This window comes from Mastigoproctus giganteus, chromosome 1, assembly GCF_048544385.1.
Source record: "Mastigoproctus giganteus isolate SK-2022 chromosome 1, ASM4854438v1, whole genome shotgun sequence".
Taxonomy (NCBI): domain Eukaryota; kingdom Metazoa; phylum Arthropoda; class Arachnida; order Uropygi; family Thelyphonidae; genus Mastigoproctus; species Mastigoproctus giganteus.
The window spans coordinates 17,241,351-17,263,069 of NC_143575.1; the positions used below are offsets into that span (position 1 = coordinate 17,241,351).

The following is a 21,719-nucleotide window of genomic DNA, read 5'->3' on the forward strand; positions in this document are numbered from 1 at the left end:
TTGCTGCCCCAAAATATTTCGATTAAAAAATAAAATAAGTCGTAAATAATTATTATTAATTTATTGAAAAAGAAAAGAATTACAACATATTTCACATACACTGAATTATGACCACGTACCTAATATTTCGTAGGTTCTCCTTTTGCTCTCAGTACACCAGCTATCCGACGTGGCATAGATTCAAAAAGATGTCAGAAGCGTTCGGGAGGTATGGCCAACCAAGCTGTGTGTAATGCGGTTAGCAATGCAGGTATGGAAGTGATTGATGTATCCAGACGCCTAATGTGGATTTCCATAGTGTCCCGCAAGTGCTCTATGGGATTGATATCCGTGGGAGTTCGGAGGTCAGTCGATATGCTGGAAGTCAGAACTGTGTTCCTCAAACCATTCCTGAACAACAACCATTCCAAGATGACAATACGCCGATAGCTCGGCGCATTGTCATCTTGGAAGACACCATCGCCATTCAGGAAAAAGTGTAACATAGCGGGGTGTACACAATCAGCAAGCAGTTGACGATAGTGGAAACCACTGATACGTTGTTCCACATGCACCAGGGGTTAAAATTCCTGACAGTGAAACATGCCCCACATACAACTGCCTCCACTGGCCTGCACTTTTGATACCATGCATGATGGATCAAGAGCCTCATGTTGTTGACGCCAAATCCGTACACGACCATCCTCTCTCCAGAGCGTCCCATATGTGTTCGATGGGATTTAGATCAATGTCCTCACTTTACAAAAGCATATCAACAACTGCAGTGCGATGGGGTATGGCGTTATCATCCATAAACACGAACTCGGGGCTAATGGCACCTCGGAACAGACGCACATGGGGAAGGATTACCTCAGTACAGTGGCGTGCACCGGTTACAGTACCACCTTCCAGAATCTGGAGTTGTGTACGTCCATCCAAGATAATGCCTCCCCAGACGAGAACCCCTCGACCGCCATATCGATCCCTTTTAGTAATGTTTGCGGGGTGATACCGTGCGCCAACCTCTCGCCAGATTAGCTGACGTCCAGAATCGCTGCTGAGACTGAATCTGCTCTCATCAGTAAAGAGTACCCCACTGCGCTGCGCTGCTGTCCAGTCCTTGTGTTCGATGCACCACTGTAAACGGTGTCTCCGATGGGCAGGTGTTAAAGGGGCACAGCGTACTGGCCGTCGGGCAAACAGTCCACCTTTGTGGAGTCGCCTGGCCACAGTAAAATGCGATACCCTGCGTCCTGTGCAGTTGGTTTGCAATGGATCTCGCTGTCTGGTGTCGGTCCCTCTTGGCCTGTAGGAGTATATAGCAGTCATCATTGGGCATTGTTTTTCGTGGACGACCACCACTGGTCCTTCTAACAGCTGTACCTGTCGTTCTGAAGGCCGACCAGGCACGTTACGCGATGCTATGGACGATACCGAACTCTGCAGCCACACTCCTCGCACTTCGGTCTTCCTCGAGCTTCCCAATTATTCGACCCCGGGTAAAGCCATCCAAATGTTGTCTACTGGCCATTTCGTTGTCTGTAGCACTGTATGAATCCAATCGAACATCTGTAATAATCGTACTCACCATTCGGTAATTTGTACTTTGCTGCTGAATTTCTGCTTTTATCTGTTTATATGAGCCCTCTCATCACGATTCAAATTTTTGCATGTGCACCATGCTGAACGGCCACAATTATGCAAATCGCCACAGGCTGTTTCGTTTGATTTTGTGGTTGTAACCTTTAGAAATAGTGTTGGTCCTTACGTTTTGCACACCAGCGTATTATTGTACATCCATAAGCGCTTTATTTGCATGCTTACCAGTTAAATGTATGGTAGTTATATTGGCTATTTAAATAAAGTAGCTTGACTTTTCTGATAAGTCTTTATGAATCTGACTGAATATATTTTTTTTATTTAACAAGTAAATTAATAGGAACATTTTTTCTCTTAACCTGGAAGAATAGAAGGAACTGTTACTTCCGCCCGTGATTCATCTTATAGTATTTTTGGTTGAGGTCGGCAACTACTGTTCATCTTCTCTTGTAAATTATAACTGTAGGGACTCTTTCGGCTGTTAGGAGGAAGTTGTTCTTTTAGTCTGAATATTGTCTTATTGTCTGCTGGGTTGAGACTGCAAAATCCTCTTCCTCCCGTCCAAGATAGTAACATAATTCTTTGGGATTGACTTTTTCCCTTCGGGATTGCATTCTCCTGTGCAAGCTATACCTAGCTCAGAATTTATATATGACTAATTCGTATGGTGGTTCCTGTTTCGTTCGCTGGGACTCAGTAGGTTACTTTTGAGGCTAAACTTTGTGTTCAGATAGGTGGTAATCTTAATTGAAACATTCTACCCTGCTTATCTCCTATTGATGGATGTTGTTTAAAAGTACTCATTTTGAAAGTATTTTCGCGCGATAAAATCTCCCTTGTTTATTGTGATATCAGAAACGATATGGACAGAATATTCTGCAAATAAAGCATTTTAAACTGTAGTGACTTTTGTTTCGATAACCCTGTACTTTTCTTATTTATCATATCTGTTTAATAAATTAACTTTATATCTTACTGCAGTCATCACCCTTTATGAGCTTACGACCAGGTGCATCTGGAGAAAGAAATGAAGACTTTCTTGGTTACCTAAAGGATATGATCGAAAGAATTTCAAAAGACGAGGGTTTCCGTTACAAGTTGCATATAGTTAAAGATGGAAAATATGGAATCCAACAGCCAGTCGGAGAATGGAAAGGAATGATAGGAGAAGTAATCAATGGAGTAAGTTATTCAAATATTGCACATCTTTCTCAAGTACATTCAAATATAATTGTTCGTAACCGACTTAAAATCATTCCTTTTTTATTGTTTTTAGGAAGCTGACTTGGCTCTTGCTTCGCTCACCATAAACCCGTCGCGTGAGCAAGTTGTCGACTTCGTCCCCTATATGAAATTTAATCTATCTTTGGTGATCAAAAAACCTGAACAACAAGATACATCTTCGCAGAACCCCAGTAGATTCCTTTTCTTACAAGTATTTTCCTATGAGGTGTGGATCTCTCTTCTAGCATCCTACATCATCATCGGTATCTTGGGATACATCTTGTCTCGCTTCACTGATGCACCAGATACTGTTGAAGAAACCGAAGACAATCAAAGAAGAAAGATGTCTGTCTGTAGTAGCTTCTGGTTTTATCTGGGTGGTCTTCTGATAAAATCTACCGGGATATATCCAAGGTAATATATGTTTATTACCGGCATGGTTATCTCTCCTAAGATAGGGATAAAGTCAGGTGTCAGAGAGCCTGATGGATGCGATAAAAGCTTTTTAAAAAAAAAAAAAAAAAAAAACTTTTATCGCATCCATCAGGATGGCTCAAAATTGCACAGAACAAATTTTCCCAGATATTAAACATTAATCGTAAATTATAAAACATAAAAAAAAATTAAAATAAATCTCTAAAAGGAAAATATCGAAATCAGTTGTTCAAAGTGACCTCCATTTTGTTCAATGAAGCATTCACTGCGATGAATCCACCGTTTCCTGGCATGTCAAGTCAAGGACCTGTATTAATGGCTTGGTCTTCGCTTGTAGCACAGTGGTTACTAAACATTCTCCCCACACTAGGCCCGGAGGAACTGTTATGGGAATTTTCACAACGTGGCTGAGTTAGTTGGTCTCAGATGAAGATAAGATTTTGTCTCCCGTGCCACCTGGAAACTGTTTTTTTTTTTTTTTTTTTTTGTCCGGAAAAACCCGCAAACCGACGAACACGCAATTCATGGACGTCATGATACAAATCGGTAAATGATCTCGAGTGGCCCTAATTGGCCTTTTTTTTTTTTTTTTTTTTTGTTAAAAGATTTTAGTAGCTTCTAAAATGCGATTTCCCAGTTCGTTTTATGTGGTAATGTGCACAGAATGAACCACTGATTTCATGTGATTCCACATAAAGTAATCTAAAGGTATGAGGTCGAGCGATCGTGGTGGCCATTGTACATCGGTTATTGTACTCCTTATTTAAAAAGTCAGAAACATCATGGGAAAAGTCGACTGGTGCACCGTCCTGCATAAATCACATCCTTAACCGATTTTTAGGGGTTTTAAAGTCTTTCAGTAGTTCCCATAAATTGTGCCCGAAAAAATGCAAGTATGCCATTTCTGAAAGCCTTGTTGGTAAAAATTAAGGATCAATCATTTGATGATGATAGTCATTTGCAAATCGTGTGTGGCTTGTGAATGTTTCTAAGGCTCAGAATTCCATTTCTTGTAAAATACGATTCATCTGTAACCAGAACTTGACTGAGAAACTGAGGATTACGTGTTCATTACAAAATAAGGAACACGAGAGGTCGCCGTAGCCGAGTGGCCAGACGATAGGATCATAAGTAACCGTGGTTCAAGTCCGTGACTGCTAAATACGATGCTGTTTCTTGTATTGTTTCTATCTTGTGAACTCGTGTGGTCGTCTCGGAATATAAACAGAAAATTTATTTATAAGCCACTGACAAAAACAGTTTTTGCGTTTATTCATTCATGTCTTGTGGCTATAATTTTCTGGTTAATGTAACATTCAGTATATACATTTGCATACGAAACATTTACGCCATAAGACAGCCTTCTGGTACTTGAGGTATCAGATAATTGTACAGCACGAAATATTCGTGCTGTGCAAATTATTATTTTAGGGCCACCCATAATCTCATACATATACCCATATATGCATTATGACTGTAAATTGCGTGTGTACTCTGGTCGATTTGCCTGTTTTGCTGGACGAAAAAACCCCAGTTTCCGACCAACTCAGCCCATAAAAGTTCCTCGCGTCATCGACGGGACTCGAACCCGGGCCTTTTCCACCCGGTGTGGGGAGGACGGTGACGATACCACTGTGCTACACACGCAGACATTCGTGTTGTACAGATGTTCGAATACACGTATTTAACATTTACAGTTAGTCGAAACTGTTTACTCCTAATAATTTCAGCGTACCCATTTCTCTAAGCCAGTGGTTCCCATCCGGTATGACTCGGCACATTAGTATGCCGCGAGATTAAGAAAATTTCCATTGAGTTCGATGGCAATCACTATTTCGGTGTGCCGTTAATATTCGTTTTTTAACTTAAAGTGTGACTTGAGTGACAAAAGATTGGGAACCACTGCAACTAAGCCGTCTTTCTAAAGCAGCAAATGTTTTACGATTTGGTATTAGTCTTGTTGGTTATTTTCTGTGAACAGCAGCTACGGAGTTCAACGAATCTCGCCATAAATTAAAGTCATATCAGTTAACCTGGCAAAGTAAACAGATTTATAGTGTCTCCCATAATGTCAGCTTTACAAAAGCTGTATGTAAATAATGAGGCAGTTGCCATGGAACCTACTAACTGGCAAGTGAATAATTAGTGTGATTCATCTAATAGAGCAACACTAGTTATGTCTGTGTTGGTATGTATGTTTTGTAGTATTTAAAGCCCGTTTTACACAATCATATCTTTACCACATAAATTTAAACATAAAAATGTTTTACCGTTTTACACGGTTTTGTAATTTATGATTAATATCTTAAAAATAAAGACTTTTGCCACATGTTCTTATAAAGACTTTTCAGACATATTTATCGCATACGTTGCTGCATTTGTTCTGTGCAGTTCTGAAACACACTCAGTATACTCTGAAAATTTTTGATGTATTCATTTAATTTTTTAAAACTCAATTTTTTAAGTTTTTCTTTGCACTGTATATGTCGTAGCGGTCACGTGTTTTTAGATTACACAGTGGTCAATACCGCGGCTTCCAATCGCAGAAAATGATTTTACAGACAGCCAAACTTTTTACTGACAGTAAAATGCGCTGGTGCGGCATTTGGATTCTTAAATATAATTCTTAAATAGAAAAGGAATCACGTACAATTATTGTAAGTTCAAAATTTTGTTATTCGTGCGGTGGCAGCGTAAGGAATCCCCGATTACATAGTTACTCAACAGCATATATTTAGATCTAGCATCAGTGGGGAACCGAAGGAATCCCCGAATTACAAGATTACAAGTAAGTACATACCGTACTCAAAACTCGAAATCGTGTAGTCTAGTCTAAAGTGACCAGATTTTTTGTATTCCAGTGCGGGATATTTGGGGGGGGGAGGGGGATTTTACTATTCATATACTGTATGTGAGCAGATTCTTTGTATGCCAATGCGGGACATTGTTGGGGGGGAGGGAATTTTACTATTTACAAAACATAAATTAAATACATATATTTCTTCGAACTAAACAATTAAAATATCACACTTCTTTAAAAAAAAAAAAAAATATATATATATATATATATATATATATACAGTGAAACTTCCCTTTAACGGACAGCCATGGGGAACGAAAATGTGTCCGTTAGAGAGAAGTGTCCGCTAACAAGAAGTCTGAGGGAGAAAAAAAAAAAAGAAAGAAAGAAAAATAGTTAAACGTTTAATGTAAAATTAAATTAAAATATATACAGATTTTGAACAATATTTTTGTAAATAATATACAATTACATATACAAGAGATAAAGAAAAATCGTTAAACGTTTAATGTAAAATTAAATTAAATTATATACAGATTTTGCACAATGTTTTTGTAAATAGTAGTAGTGGCACGTGATGCAAGAAAGCAAGTGTAGGAGCTTATGCAGTATCAGCCAAAAAAAAAAAAAAAAAAATCACACCATTCCCTCCAAATGCCTGTCCAGTTCCTCCTTAAATTTATTTAACCTATCAACTTCCACAACGACAGATGGAAGTTTGTTCCAGCAATTAACCACCCGCTGACTAAAGGCAAATTTCCGCACATCTATTCTACATCTGTCCTTTTTTAATTTAAACTTATGTCCCCGTAGGTTTGTAATCTGAACAAGTGGAAGGATCCCATCAGAATTCAGTGTGCTCAACCCATTCAAGGCCTTATAGACCTCAATCAGATCACCGCGCAGGTGCCTAGTTTCCAGCCACTGCAATTTGCAGAACTTAAGCCTCTCTTGGTAAGAGGATCCCTTCATTCCCCTCACCAATCGTGTTGCTCTTCTCTGTACACGTTCAAGCAAATCTACATCCTTCCTAAAATGAGGCCTCCAGACCTGTACGCAGTACTCAAGGCGCGGCCTGACCATTGCCTTATACAGAGGGACAATCACCTCCTTTTCCCTGCTAGCAAAATTCCTATATATCATTGACAAAACCCCATGACCTGCCCTAGCAGCCTGTCTGCATTGCTCAGAAAACTTCATATCTGACTGCACAATTACTCCCAGGTCTTTTTTATTTTCTACCACCTTAAGTGTAGTACCACACAGTTGGTACGTTTCTCTGGGGTTACTTCTACCCATATGCAGTACTTTGCATTTGTCAAGGTTAAACTTCAGTTGCCACTTCTTAGCCCATCTTCCCAAATTATCTAGATCCTGTTGCAGTAGCACACTGCCATGACTGTCATTAACAACCCTGCCAACCTTTGTGTCATCTGGAAACTTCGACATTAAGCCTGATATACCTTCATCAATATCATTGATAAATACACAAAACAACAGTGGACCCAACACCGAACCCTGTGGGACTCCACTAATAACATTAGTCCACGAAGAGCAGCACCCATTGATTACCACTCTCTGCCTTCTCCCACTTAACCATCCTTTTATACATTGTAGCAACTTACCCTTAATACCATTCTGCTCCAATTTGTACAGTAGTCTTCCATGCGCAACAGTGTCAAAAGCTTTCCTGAAATCCAAGTATATGATATCAAAATTATTTTTTGCATCCAGTTCCTTTGTAACCACGTCATAATATCCTATCAAATTTGTCAGACAAGACTTTCCCTTAACAAACCCATGCTGTGTCTGAATTATTGCTGCAGTCTTGTCTAGATGATCCTGCAATGCATCTTTAACCAGTGACTCCATTGGCCGACCGGGCTAGCCGGGTGGGTAAAGTGCCTGCCTGGCAACCCATAGGTCGCGGGTTCGAATCCCGCCTCGGGCTTGGATCAAAAGTACTGCAAAAACCTTGGGAGGTGCATTATGGCCACAGAAGCCGATGCGCCAACAACTACCAAAAAAAAAAAAAAAAAAAGTGACTCCATTATTTTACCCGGAACAGAAGTTAAACTAACTGGTCTGTAATTACCCGTGTCACCCTTCGATCCACCTTTGTGAATTGGGGATACATTTGCACATCTCCAGTCAGTGGGAACCTTCCCTGAGTTCAAGGATGCTCTCATAATTATGGCTAAGGGTTTGCTTAGTTGCTTTGCCGCCTCCTTTAAAATAACTGGATAGATCCCATCCACCCCAGGTGCCTTTCTTATGTTTAACTTCAACAATTTCTCCTCCACTTTGCTCTCAGTTATTACAAAATCATTAAGCACCCTGCTACAATTTGATAACCTTCTTCCATTTTCAAACTGTAATAATTCCTCACGTGTGAATGTAGATGCAAAATACTCATTCAGTTTGTTTGCTATCTGAGCAGGATCATCAAAAGTCGAACCATCGATGTCAAGTGGACCAATCATATTCATCCCCTTCCTTTTAGAGTTTATATAAGTAAAGAAATCCTTGCTGTTTTTCTTAGCATCTTTTGCCAAAGATTTCTCGTAATCCGCCTTTGCCTGCCGAACCTCCTTTGTGACCTGATTACAGACTAGCTTATATCTGCCACAGGCTTCTGCGTCGCCTGATAATTTATATGCATCCCATGCATTTTTCTTCTCTGTCACGAGTCTCGTTAGTTCATTTGATAACCATTTAGGCCTAAACCTTGAACAATATTTCTTAATCGATATGATTAAATAATATACATACAATTGTGCTATGCATATTATGACTTTATCTTAAGAAAAATACATACAGTAATCACTTATTTTCTTCTGCACCTTCTTCCGGCTGATAATTTTGTTTTAAACATTTGTTTGGAGTGAAGAAACCATCGAAAGTCCTTCAGTATCTTCTTCAGCGGCGAAAAAGATTTTTAAACGATTGATTTGTATGAGCGCTTCTTCTATTTTCATCGGTGGTTCGTCGTTAATATGTTCTTCGACAGAATGACCTCCTTCCATTTCTTCATCCTCATGACGAACTTCTTGAAAAATATTGATGATAATGTCGTTGATATCTAGAGCACCATCTTCTGTAGAGAGGGTCGAGTCTATATCTTTGTAGCCAGGGTCACTTGTAGCTGAAGTATCGTACATTATCAATAGATGTTGAAGTTCTTGTTCTTCTTGGTGCTCCACAATGCTTTTCACAGCTTCAATTTTTGCGTTTAAGAAGCCAGACTTTACAAAACAGTTCACGACAGTTTGTTTTCTAATTGCGTTTACTGAAGAGGAAATCCATTGAATCGCATCTAGGATGCTGATTTTCTTTGCAAGGTCACTCGCACATGTTACATCGTTCATGTTTGCAATGAGATGTCTTAAAACACGTTTTCTGTAGTGAAGTTTAAAAATTTTTATTATCCCTTGATCCAAGGGCTGACACTCTGCAGATGTGTTTGGTGGCAGAAAAAGGATTTGAATGTTGGACAATTCAATGTGCGGGTGAGATGCAGCATTATCCACGAAAAGAATATTTTTTCTGTTTTGACGAATCATGTTTTGGTTAAAGTGACTTATCCATTCGCTCATGATATTTCGTGTCATCCATGCTTTTTTATTAGACTTCCAGTCAACATTCAAAAGATTCAACTTTATGCCCTTGAAACAACGAGGATTTTGTGGTTTTCCTATAACAAGAGGTTGTTCAAAGTCTCCCAGCATATTTGTACACAATAGTACAGTCAAGCGTTCCTTAGAAATTTTTCCGCCCTGGCACTTTTCGTTTTTTAGACTCATTGTTTTTTCAGGAAGAACTTTAAAAAACAACCCTGTTTCGTCACAGTTGTAAATATCCTTAGCTTCAAAATCACGACATAAATCTTCCAATTTGACGGTCCACTCTGTTACAACCCCAGTATCAACAGATCCACCTTCACCACTTACGGTTTTCCAAGAAATTTTATGCCGAGTTTTGAACTTGTCTAGCCATCCCACAGAAGCTTTGAACTCATTTACTCTCATAGATTTCGCAACCTCCAAAGCCTTTTCCCTAATAATAAGCCCATTAATGGGAATTTTTTTTAGCACGTGCGCGACAAACCACTCATACGTAACATTGTCAATTTGAAGTCCAACAGTTTTCTGGAATGATTTTTGAACGTGATCATTTCCGTGTTGCCAAAATTGTTTGAGCAGTTCATTTTTTTTCTTTAGGATGTCGCTTACCTGCGTCTTCCCGATTTTGAATTTTGCAGCGAGATTGCGAACACATTTTTTTTGCCGATCATACGCATTAATGAGTTCGACTTTACCTTTTAAAGTTAAATGTTTACCAGAAGACATTGTGTGCACTTCACACGACACTGAACAAAACTGAACACTGAAACTCAAAAGACGAAAGGCAGACCAAATTCACCCCGTCCCCTGCACACACCGAATTCATCAGAAGTTTTACACGTGCCTTAAAAATTCTTGAAAAAGGGTTTACAACCGCGACGTAAACCTTGATAAAATTCGGAGAATCGGAAATAGAAAATAGATTGAGGCAATATGTGGAAGAAAAGTTCCTAGAAAAAGGGCCGTGAGCTCTCCCGCAGTCCGTTATGGGGAGATCAAATTAAGTGCTAATCTAAACGAAACTGCAGATTGCCTGTCCGCGTCCGTTACAGAGAATGTCCGCTAGACAGAAGCTGCAAACACGTTAAAACCAATGGAGGTGAGTTGGGGAATTTGAAAATGTCCGTTGTAGAGAGATGTCCGTTAACGAGAGGCGTCCGTTAGGAGACGTTTCACTGTATACAGGGTGTTTCAGTTAAACGTTTCAGAACTTCTAAGAGGGGTAGGGTACATCCTGACAACTCGAAATCATATAGCAATGTGGGGTCGGAAATGCTTTCCTGAAGCGGTGTTGTACACAGAAGCACCATAAAGAAAAGAGACCGTAAGTGAGAAATCGTTTTAATAATACATGAAAAGAAGCAAAAGGTACATGGATTTAATAATACATCGTTTTAATAATACATGAAAAGAAGCAAAAGGTACATTTAATCCATAATACCGTTGCCGGTATTATGGTTAAAGTAAGTGTTCAAAGTTTCTTCAACCTCGTATTGGTTTCGCACAGTGGTACCTTGGAAAATGTGCTACAAATCCCCTTTTTCCTGCTGAAGTGTTGTTTTCCGATGAGGCATCCTTCACAAGGAAGGAATTTTCAACACGCATAACGACCATATCTGGGCGGTCGAGAACCCGCATGCAATACGACGTCGTGCAGCACAGATTCGATTTTCGGTCAATGTATGGGCCGGTATTATGGGAGATCACCTCATCGGACCTTACCTGTTACCGTGTCGTCTAACCGGACCTATCTACTTGATCTTTCTGCAGCAAGTATTGCCACAACTTTTGAGAGATGAACAGATTTCTGCATCGACGCAACAGACAATGTGGTTCCAACACGATGGAGCCCCTGCCCATTATAGCGGAGATGTTCGTAACTACCTGGATGTCACATTTGGTCAACAGTGGATCGGACGTGGTGGTCCCGTGCGTTGGCCTGCTCGGTCACCCGACCTATCATGTCTTGATTTTTATTTCTGGGGTCATATGAAATCGCTAGTTTATGACACCCCTGTTGACAATGCTGAGGAGCTGGTTGCAAGAATCGCAGTAACTGCCGAAGAAATTCGAAATTCGCCTGGAGTATTCCAGAATGTTCGGATGTCCATGCGTCGGAGATGTGAGGCGTGCATTGTAGCCCGTGGAAGAAACTTCGAACACTTACTTTAATCCCTGTACCTTTTGCTTCTTTTCATGTGTTATTAAAACGATTTCTCACTTACGGTCTCTTTTCTTTATGGTGCTTCTGTGTACAACACCGCTTCAGGAAAGCATTTCCGACCCCACATTGCTATATGATTTCGAGTTGTCAGGATGTACCCTACCCCTCTTAGAAGTTCTGAAACGTTTAACTGAAACACCCTGTATATATATAGCCTATATTATTATTATTATTTATTTTATTTTTTTCACAGAAATTCTGTAACGGTGCCCCTCGTGTTACGCTACGTAATGGACATGAACTGAGAAAAACAGTTGTAATTAGAAGGGGAGGAAACACTTATTAAAGGGGTCATGTTTTTAATCGACTTTCAATCGAGTCGAATTTAACAGAATATAAAGAATGAAATAATTCATATAATTTCCGAAGAAATAAAACAAAATATTTTAGAAATGGTTAAAAACGCAAAATATTATTCTTTAATTCTTGATACAACTCCGGATTTATTTTTCCTCATTTATTAAGCATTGGACTATATTAAAATCCCACGTTCAAAATTTAAGCATAAAATCGCTTTTAGGCTTAAATCGGACTTTGATAAAGGACAGATTGTAGGTGTTCGACAGCCACCGTAGTTAAAGTGTACCAGGACTGGCGTAAAAATGGACAAACGACCCGATGGCAAAACTGCAAAGATCAGTGAAAGGTTGATCAAATACAAGATGGAAAAGTCGAATAGAAGCAATAAAGCCTCTTAGAATTAACATTTTGGAAATTTATCAGGCCCTCTTGGATATAACTGATGTCCGGGTTTGCAGGCGATATGAAGGTTGGCAGGGTTGTTAATGACAGTATGCTGCTGCTGCAGGATTTGGAGGGGTTGAGCAGATGGGCTGATAGGTGGCGGCTGGGGTTTGGCATTGACGGTGCTGTATATAGGAAGCAGTAACCCCAGTGTAGTGTGTCAATTGTGTGGTATTACACTGACAGTTTGTTTTTTGTTTGTTATTTGGTTTTTAGGAGCATTAGCAACTAAGGCCATATTGCTCCGGGGATATGCAGTGGTCATACCCTGACCTTTTTGCATCCTCCGTATTTGGAGGTCACGGCCTCGAACCCCGGTCTAATCAGGAAGCGTGTGCTACGCACAGCTGCTCCTGCCCACCTGGCTACGGAGGCGCCTCACACTGACTATGGTAGAGAATGAAAAGGGCTGGGGTAATTGTGCAGGAGTAGCTCATGTTGTGCTATTCCTGCAACCCCTGACCCCATGAGCTACTCTGCAAGAGCAACTCATGATGTCTTGTCGGTGATATGCAGGAATTTTTCTGGCAGGGATGGGGAGGTGATTGTCCCCTTGTGTGGGGCGGTGGTCGGGCCACACCTTGAGTACTGTATACAAGTCTGATAGGTGGAACAGGACCAGGGTATGTCTGCCAGGGGCAAAGGTTGATGACGTTGTAGAGCGGATATCATCTTTTAAGGACACAAAAGGTGATATAGTTGTACACGTTGGCACTAATGATATTAAGAGTAGGAGACCACCGGTATTACTTAACAAGTACAGGTCACTGTTGAAAAAAATCCGTGAATTAGGCTTGAAATTGAAAGTATCTGCAATTCTGCCCAGACACAATAGGAGGAAGTATATGATGAGAGCTGTATCGAACAATTCGGCCCTGGAAAGATTGTGCAAGGCTCAAGGGGTAGAATTTTTTTCAGCCTGGTCTGTACTTGTTAACAGGGGAGACTGCTTCTACAGGGATGGGATACACTTAAATAGAAAGGGTGCAAGAATGTTTGCTGATGCTATCGAGGCAGTGTTAGGTGGGTTGGAAAACTGCTAGATTGGGGGAGATACAAGGACTAATAGATTAACAGTAGCCACTGGCAGAGGTCAAAGTGATTCTTGCACTGCTTCTATTGGAATGAGCAGCAGCCTGGAAAATAAGATGCAGGATATTTCTGAGACTGCTGGGAATCATTGGGGTAAAAGTAAACACATGGGTTGTGTTAGGGTAGCTAAGAAAAAGAACAGGTGCATGTATACTTGCATGTACACCAATGCTAGGAGTTTAGTAAATAAATTTGATGAATGTGAGGTATTGCTCAAAACATCAAAGGCAGATATTGTTGGGATTTCAGAGACGTGGTGTAACACAGATATCAGGAATGCAGAACTGGAATTTGAGATAGTACAACGTCTACAGAAAGGATAGACAGGATAGGAAGGGAGGAGAAGTTATGCCATTAGTTAAGAAATACATAAAATCCAAGGAAGTGAAAACAGTCGACATCGCTGGACAGTGCAACGTCGAGTCGGTTTGGTGTGACATAAGCATTGGGAGATCAAAATTGAGAGTAAGAGTGTGCTATAGGCCTAATGACTCTGATGAGTATAATAAGCAGCTGTACAGGGAAATAGTGGGCCAGTAAATCAGACAGTCTTATAATGGGGGATTTTAATTTCCCAGTTTTTGACTGGAATTTGGGGGCTGGTCACTCACACACTAGCAAGGCTTTTGTGGATTTATTGGATGATTGTTTTCTACATCAGCATGTTCGGGAGGCAACTAGAGGGAGTAATACTCTTGATTTGATTATCAGTAGTGATTCTTCATGCATTAAGAATCTGCAGATAAAGGAATCACTAGGTGGCAGTGATCACAGTGTGCTGAAGTGGGATTTACTCAAAGAGGTAACTACCATTAGGGGTAAAGGGAAGGGTTATTGCTTTCGTAAAGGCGACTATGATGAACTGAGATGGTATTTAAATTCTATACAGTGGGACCAACTGATGATGTTACCAACAGCAAATTCAAAATGGGAAGCATTCAAAGAACTTATCTTAGAAGCTACTACGCTTTACATACCAACTAAGAAATATTGTTCAAGGTTTAGGCCTAAATGGATGTCAGATGAACTAATGAGACACATGGCAGAGAAGAAAAATGCATGGGATACATACAAATTAACACGTGACACAGAAGCCTATGATAGATACAAGTTGATCTGTAACCAAGTTACAAAGGAGGTTAGGCAGCCGAAGACAGATTACAAGATATCTTTGGCAAGGGATGCAAAGAAAAACAGCAAAGAGTTCTTTACTTATGTAAACTCTAGAAGGAAGGGGATGAATCAGATTGGTCCACTTGATATCGATGGGTCAACTGTTGATGATCCTGCCCAGGTAGCTAACAAACTAAATGAATATTTTGCATCTACATTCACACAGGTTTTTGCCTTTTCAGAAGGTTCTGTAATATACAGATGCTTCAAAAATGTTTTTTTGTTTTTCTATGGCCAGTGTTAATAGCCTCTTTTCAAGACGCCAATTATCCGCTTCAGTACATAAAATTAGTGTTTTGTGAAGTCCTTTTTTAATTCTTTGATACCACTGTATTTATACTTTTGTTGCATTATTCAGCAAGGGGAATGCCAGAGGTGTATTCAACTCTGGCAGTAAACTAGAGAATCTTGTAATAACTGAGAGTAAAGTGGAGGAGAAATTGTTGAAGATAAACACAAGAAAGGCACCTGGGGTGGATGGGATCTATCCAGTTATATTAAAGGAGGCAGCAAAGGAAGTAAGCAAACCCTTAGCCATAATTATGAGAGCTTCCTTGGACTAATGGGAGGTACCCATGGACTGGAGATGTGCAAATGTGACCCCAATTCACAAAGGAGGATCAAAGGCTGACAAAAGTAATTATAGACCTGTGAGTTTAACTTCTGTTCTCGGAAAATTAATGGAGGCACTGGTTAAAGAAGCACTGCAGGGTCATCTAGACAAGACTTCAGTTATAGCTCGGGCACAGCATGGTTTTGTTAAGGAGAAGTCTTGCCTGACCAATTTGATTGGATACTATGATGCAGTCAAAAAAAGATCTGGATGCAGGGAATAACTTGGATATTTTATACTTGGATCTTAGAAAGGCTTTTGATACTGTTGCACATGGAAGACTGCTGCACAAATTGGAGCAGTGTGGCATTGGAAGCAAGTTGCTGCTATGGATAACGGGGTGGTTGAGGGGGAGAAGAGAGAGAGTGGTAATCAGTTGTAATCAACTTATATATATATATATATATATATATATTTTTTTTTTTTTTTGTGATATATTGAACAATAAGTTGAACTAAATGTATTTTGATTACTAAAATAATATCTAGTATTTTGTTATATATATTGCTTTTTTTGGGACGGTACGGTGTACCAGCACCTTTATTAACAGTGACGTGTGACATTTGGAAGCAGTGCACTTCGAAATTTTTAATATTCCATAAAATTTTTCACATGTTTACCTACTATTCAAATAAGCTTAAAATTATTTAACTAAATTTGCATTTTTTACTGTCTATTTTTAAGATATTTTCTATATAAAACTGTATAACCATTTTTATAATTCTAAATTATTCAGTCGGGCCTCTGTTTAACGAAGTCCTTTTATAGCAAATTATTTTGAATTCCCATTGGAAGTTACATTTAAAATAGTTTCCGTTGAGCGAAGAAAATTTTCATATAGCGAACGGATTAGGAGAGAATTAACTCGGTACGCAATGTTCGCGTTTCTGGCCTTCAGGCAAGTAATGCTGCTGCCCGAATTAAGAGAGCATTCTACAACTTAGTGGTACCTGGTGAAACCTATCCAACCACCTGTCCCACATACGGAGGAGTCGGGCTAGTTAAGAGTGAGCAGATCAAGGTGTATTCCCAATGGGCTCTAGCCCACCTTCAACTGCAGTGGTGTCCAACCTTTTCCCGTACAGGGACCATATTCAAAAAAATTCAAAGTTAGATTTCTTTAGAGTATTCCTTTTCCATATCTTGTTGCATATAAAAGTAAAATTGAAAATATTCGAAAAATTTATTAAGTACAATACACAATTACATTTACTGAACAAAACATTTAATGAGAATTTTATTGATAATTAACAAAATTTAAAATGCTGTTTTGGTTCACTTTCCTCGCAGGCCGTAGGTTGGACACCTTTGTGAATCAACCGTAAGCGCCCGTTCGAGAATTAGAAAAGCGATTTTCTTTTACCCCGACAAATAATCATCTGTCATTTCGCGTAAGTGCGTTATCTACATTTTCCCGTAAATTTTCCCTATCTCTGTTTACATGGTCACAGTACCTGAATATCCGAATGACACCGACATTTTGGACAGTTTCAAAAAAAAGAAAAGAAAAAAAATTCAAATTTAAGAACCAGTGACAATACCGATGACGAGAGAAGGAAAACGAGGACAACGAAGGTATTAATCCTTCTAAACATGAATTGTTGACATTTGGTGAAAGTGAAGTTAGAAAATTGTCAAGTAGGTTACAGGTAAATGAAACAGATGCAATTCATGGATACCTAATTGATAAGAAGATTTCAGAAGAATTGAAGCATTTGATGAATGCTCTGAGTACGATACCAATTTCATCGAGTGAATGTGAATGAGGATTTTCACAAATGAATCTGATCGCCAGCGCTTCGTTGATGACAAAAACAGTTTCTTCACTACTGTTTCTTAAAATTGTAGGCCCACCACTAACCCGCTTCGATCCAGCAAAATATGTTGATTCGTGGCTGCTTTGGAAACGTCATTCAGCAACTGACACACAAAGAGGAAGAAAAGAAGTCGGCAACCTGCGGCTAGCGAGCCGCATGCAGCTCTTTTAACATGCAATTGCGGCTCTTTAACTTTACAGCTCACATGAAGCACAATTTGAAATGGAGTTAGAGGACTTAAAAATCAAATTGTGTTCGATGCGTGGAGTAGCTTACTGGACCCATATATTTAAAATAAATAAATAAATTTTCTGTTTATACTCCGGGACGACCAAATGGTCAGAGGAGTTTGCATGATAGATTCAATACAAGAAACAGCACCGTATTCAGTAGTCATGGGCTTGAACCCCGGTAACTCAAGGCATGTGTATTTAGGCACCCGTGCACCTGACCACTAGGTTAAGGGGCTCTCATCTGGTGAGTATGGGCTTGGCACACCCTTGGTCCTGAGCTAGATATCATCATTCTTCTCTTTCTTGGTGATTCCCTTCTACTTTTAACTCTCTCTCTCTCTCTGGGTAACTTGGAGAATTTTTTTTTTTTTTTTTTGGCTGGTGCAGCATAAGCCTCAGGCTTCCTTGCACCATGTAGCTGCTAATAATAATAATAATAAATTTGAAAATATTTGCATTTGGACTTCTCAGTTTTTGGTTTGACATATTTCTGGGAGAAAATATTTTTGAACATGAACTATATTTAAAATAAATCAAGAAACTGTCGTCTGAACAATGTGAGCATGTTTAATTACGACATACTTGCATGATGTGAGAGACACTTGCTCAAGAAGTTCATCAGCAAAAGTCACATTAATTTGTATCTAATTGGATGTTTGTTACTTTTTATCAATATTAATAAATAATATTTCAAAATATATATATATATATATATATATATATTTATTTATTATTATTATTTTTTTTAATAAACACCTTTCCACTCTATTCCATTTCTTAAAAAACTCTCGCCCTCCCCTCCTTAGCTTGAGCTGAGGTGCAGCTCTTCTGATTCTCCCTTTTTTTTTTTTAATTAGATCAAAAATGGCTCTTCACTCAAAAAAAGGTTGCCGACCCTTGGCATAGGGTGTCAGATGAGAACTTAATAAAAATGTGGAATATTTTACAAAAACTTTATTATGAAATTATTTTTTACTTATTTTACTCACATTTTACTTATTTTTTATATACTTGAATAATAAATTTATGCTTAATAAATTGTGTGTTAATACACTTAATTTATTGTTCTTATTCTAAAAACATTACTACTAAAGTAGTAATCAGGGAAAAAAAATTTTCAGAGTACTTTTCCTGATAGCAAAGAATGAGTACTGGCACCTATTTTTTTTTACAAAAAATAGCACTGTATATATATATATAAAATAAAATTTTTAATTATTTTTGTAACCCCTTTCTAGTAGAAGGCAGTGTTATGAAAGTTTGCGCACAGGTAACTGACACCCACACTGGCCCTGCGAGGGTGGCATGGTTTTTTTCTCCTGGAAACTCGGGTTTTTTTGTCCAGTAAACTGAAAATCGACCTCAGAATACCAGCAATTTACAGACAATATACACGGAGCAACATGGCTTTAGTTGCAGATGCTCCTAAAACTCAATTACAACAACCACCTTCCTCTCCCAACTGCACTAAAAGAACTTGACATATTCAATATTTAACTACAGTATAAGAAACCAAACTTTGACATGAATATAATAAAATCATGTTATATAAAACATTATGAATAAAGAAAATAATTCATCGATACTAACCACACTAATATGATACACGAAAACTTCACTGTAAAAATAAGTTACGAATTCACCATTAAATAAATTATTGCAAATAAATTTTGTATAACAAACAATTTGTAGTCATTTTATTATTTCTAGCAAATTTTTTTTTTTTACATCACATCATTATGGTTGGTTTTTTATAGTCAATTTGTAGTCATTTTATTATTTCTAGCAAAATTTTTATGCATCACATCATTGTGGTTGGTTTTTTATATTAAAAAATTTATCAAACTATACAGAGAAAAAACCCATGTGCATGGAAAGTTAAGCTGAAGAACTAATACAGATTGATAAATTTTTTAATAAATTCTTTGGACATTTTACCATCATTTATTGTAGGGTTTTCGGCACATCAGCAACTCAGGTCTTATTGCACCATATATATTGTCTCTAAATTGCATGTCTCTAAAAGACCTATAAAAATTCCTCACATCATGATGGAATTTGAACTCTGATCTCTTCCACCTGGTGTGAGGGGGACAGTGTGTCTACTAACTGTGCTACTGTGAAGGCAAGGCAATTTATCAGCAATTCACAAAACTAGAAATAAAGCGTAACTTGCGATTTAGCTGTAAGTTGTTTTCTTATTGATTCACCTTATCCCTTTTTGATATTAGAATAAATGGTTTCGTCATCAAATACTAATCTGAATCAGGCAGAAAATGAAGAGGGACATGAGTATACACCACAGAAACCAACAGCCAGTAAATATTTTAATGTCTTTCATATCACCATTAAAGTGGCCAAATCACAAAAATTGACTGTGAACCAATTAATTTATTTGAAGTTACAGAATGCAGTATATACGTAATGTGTAATGTAAATTACTGTAATTTTCTCTCACTAAGTTTTTCCTACTTTTCTTTTATACTGTCCTTGTGGGCAGCAAAGGGGTTATAAACATCATCCTGTCTACACCAGGTGGAAACGGCCTGGGTTTGAATTCTGTCAGTGAGGCGAGGAACTGTTATCCACATTTTTGTTAGTCAATCTCAGGCGAAGATAGCAACATGTTTTCTTCTGGAAAATTGTGCTTTTCATCCAGAAAAACAAACAAACTGACCACAGAAAAATTGCACATGGGTAGATGAGCTTGCTCTCAATAACCCTCATATCACAATGTCACTTATCTTTTATGCTCTCGATAGATTGCATTTAAAATTGATTGTTAGAAAAAAACAGTCATCTGAAATAAGTGTCATTGTCTTGGATAACCAGGATTCTACTGCAGTGTTATGGCATTTATGACTATTGGAAACTAGGTTCAACAAAACTATTTTGCATACAAAAAAAAAAAAAAAAAGCATATTAAAAATTAATGTAAGATTTTTTTTGTTCAGGTCAAAATCTCACCGTCTATTGACTCTTATATGGTGGACTTTTGCCTCTTTGATGGTCATCGTATATGCTGCTAGTCTGCTATCAGTAATTTTAACACAAAGGAATGAAACCAACAATGAATCTGCTGTTATTCTGCCCTATCGGGATGTGTTTTCTGCTATGAGGGTAAGTATTCATTCACACAGTAGAGACAATCACAGTTTGAATCTATATTTGGTTTTAAGTTACTAGAACAATAATTGGTATTATAAATCAACTGATAAAAATGTTTATTACGTGCCTTTCTAATATGGATATAAATTTAGGAATTGGTACTAATACTTCTACTGAGTAATAGAGAACATTGGTTGCCTGTATGCATGGGGAATAATGACCACTAGCAGACAATATAACATTCATAATGGTGGGTGTATCAAAAAGTGTTATTCAGTTTCTTATGTTGGAAGGCAGCTCCAGCAGGAATTCACAAAACTGTATGTCATGGGCATCAGTGTACAAATGGACAAATCATTATCACGAAAGAAGGAAAACTCTGGAATTGACCCACATCCAGAATGAGTTTTTAAAGTTGTCATCAGTATACAACAATTGATGATATAGATAGGTTACCCAAATGTTTGAACCATGAGCACCAATGTTTGCAATTTGTATTGTGCCTAAAGCATCTAACGCTACAAGAACAGAAGGAAATGGCTTCTTTCTTTTCGCATAATGACTGGATGATTCATGGTGCAACTAATTTGAACCAGGGAGCAAGTAGTGGAAATTTCAGTGTTCACCAGGGCTGAAAAATTCAGGACTTTCAAAAGCACGGGAAATTACACTCATGCAGTTCTTCGACTCTTAAGGAAGGATAATATTCTTTTCGTCTTGGGAATGACATTACATGGAAATACTACAAAGTAGGAATATTTAGTAAAGCACTATTCAGCATGAAATATTCAGTACATTGGTCTGCAAGGATAAACTGATACAGTTAGACCTAGACAGTCCTGATAACTAGATAAAATATTACTTGCACTTCAGATTTTTATAGTTAAATCTCAAGCACAGCTAATTTAAATACAGTATCTACTAAGTAATTTAGAATTTTCTGAAACAGCCCAGACATGTGATTATAATTTGAAAGTATTAAAAAATAATTTGGCAGGACATGAATTCCACATGGATGATGAAGTGAGGAAAGCCATCAATCAATAGGTCAAAAC

General features: G+C 38.3%; 1 protein-coding gene across 1 annotated transcript in view; it reads left to right on the plus strand.

Moving 5' to 3' along the window:
• The window catches only part of LOC150090588 (uncharacterized), a 64,959-nt gene that overhangs the window by 25,223 nt on the left and 18,017 nt on the right, over window positions 1-21,719 (plus strand). Inside the window, exons 9-11 of the mRNA XM_090386249.1 lie at window positions 2,560-2,760; window positions 2,855-3,216; window positions 20,511-20,676. Coding sequence (XP_090242375.1) covers window positions 2,560-2,760; window positions 2,855-3,216; window positions 20,511-20,676 — 729 coding nt within the window. The remainder of the gene's footprint in view (window positions 1-2,559; window positions 2,761-2,854; window positions 3,217-20,510; window positions 20,677-21,719) is intronic.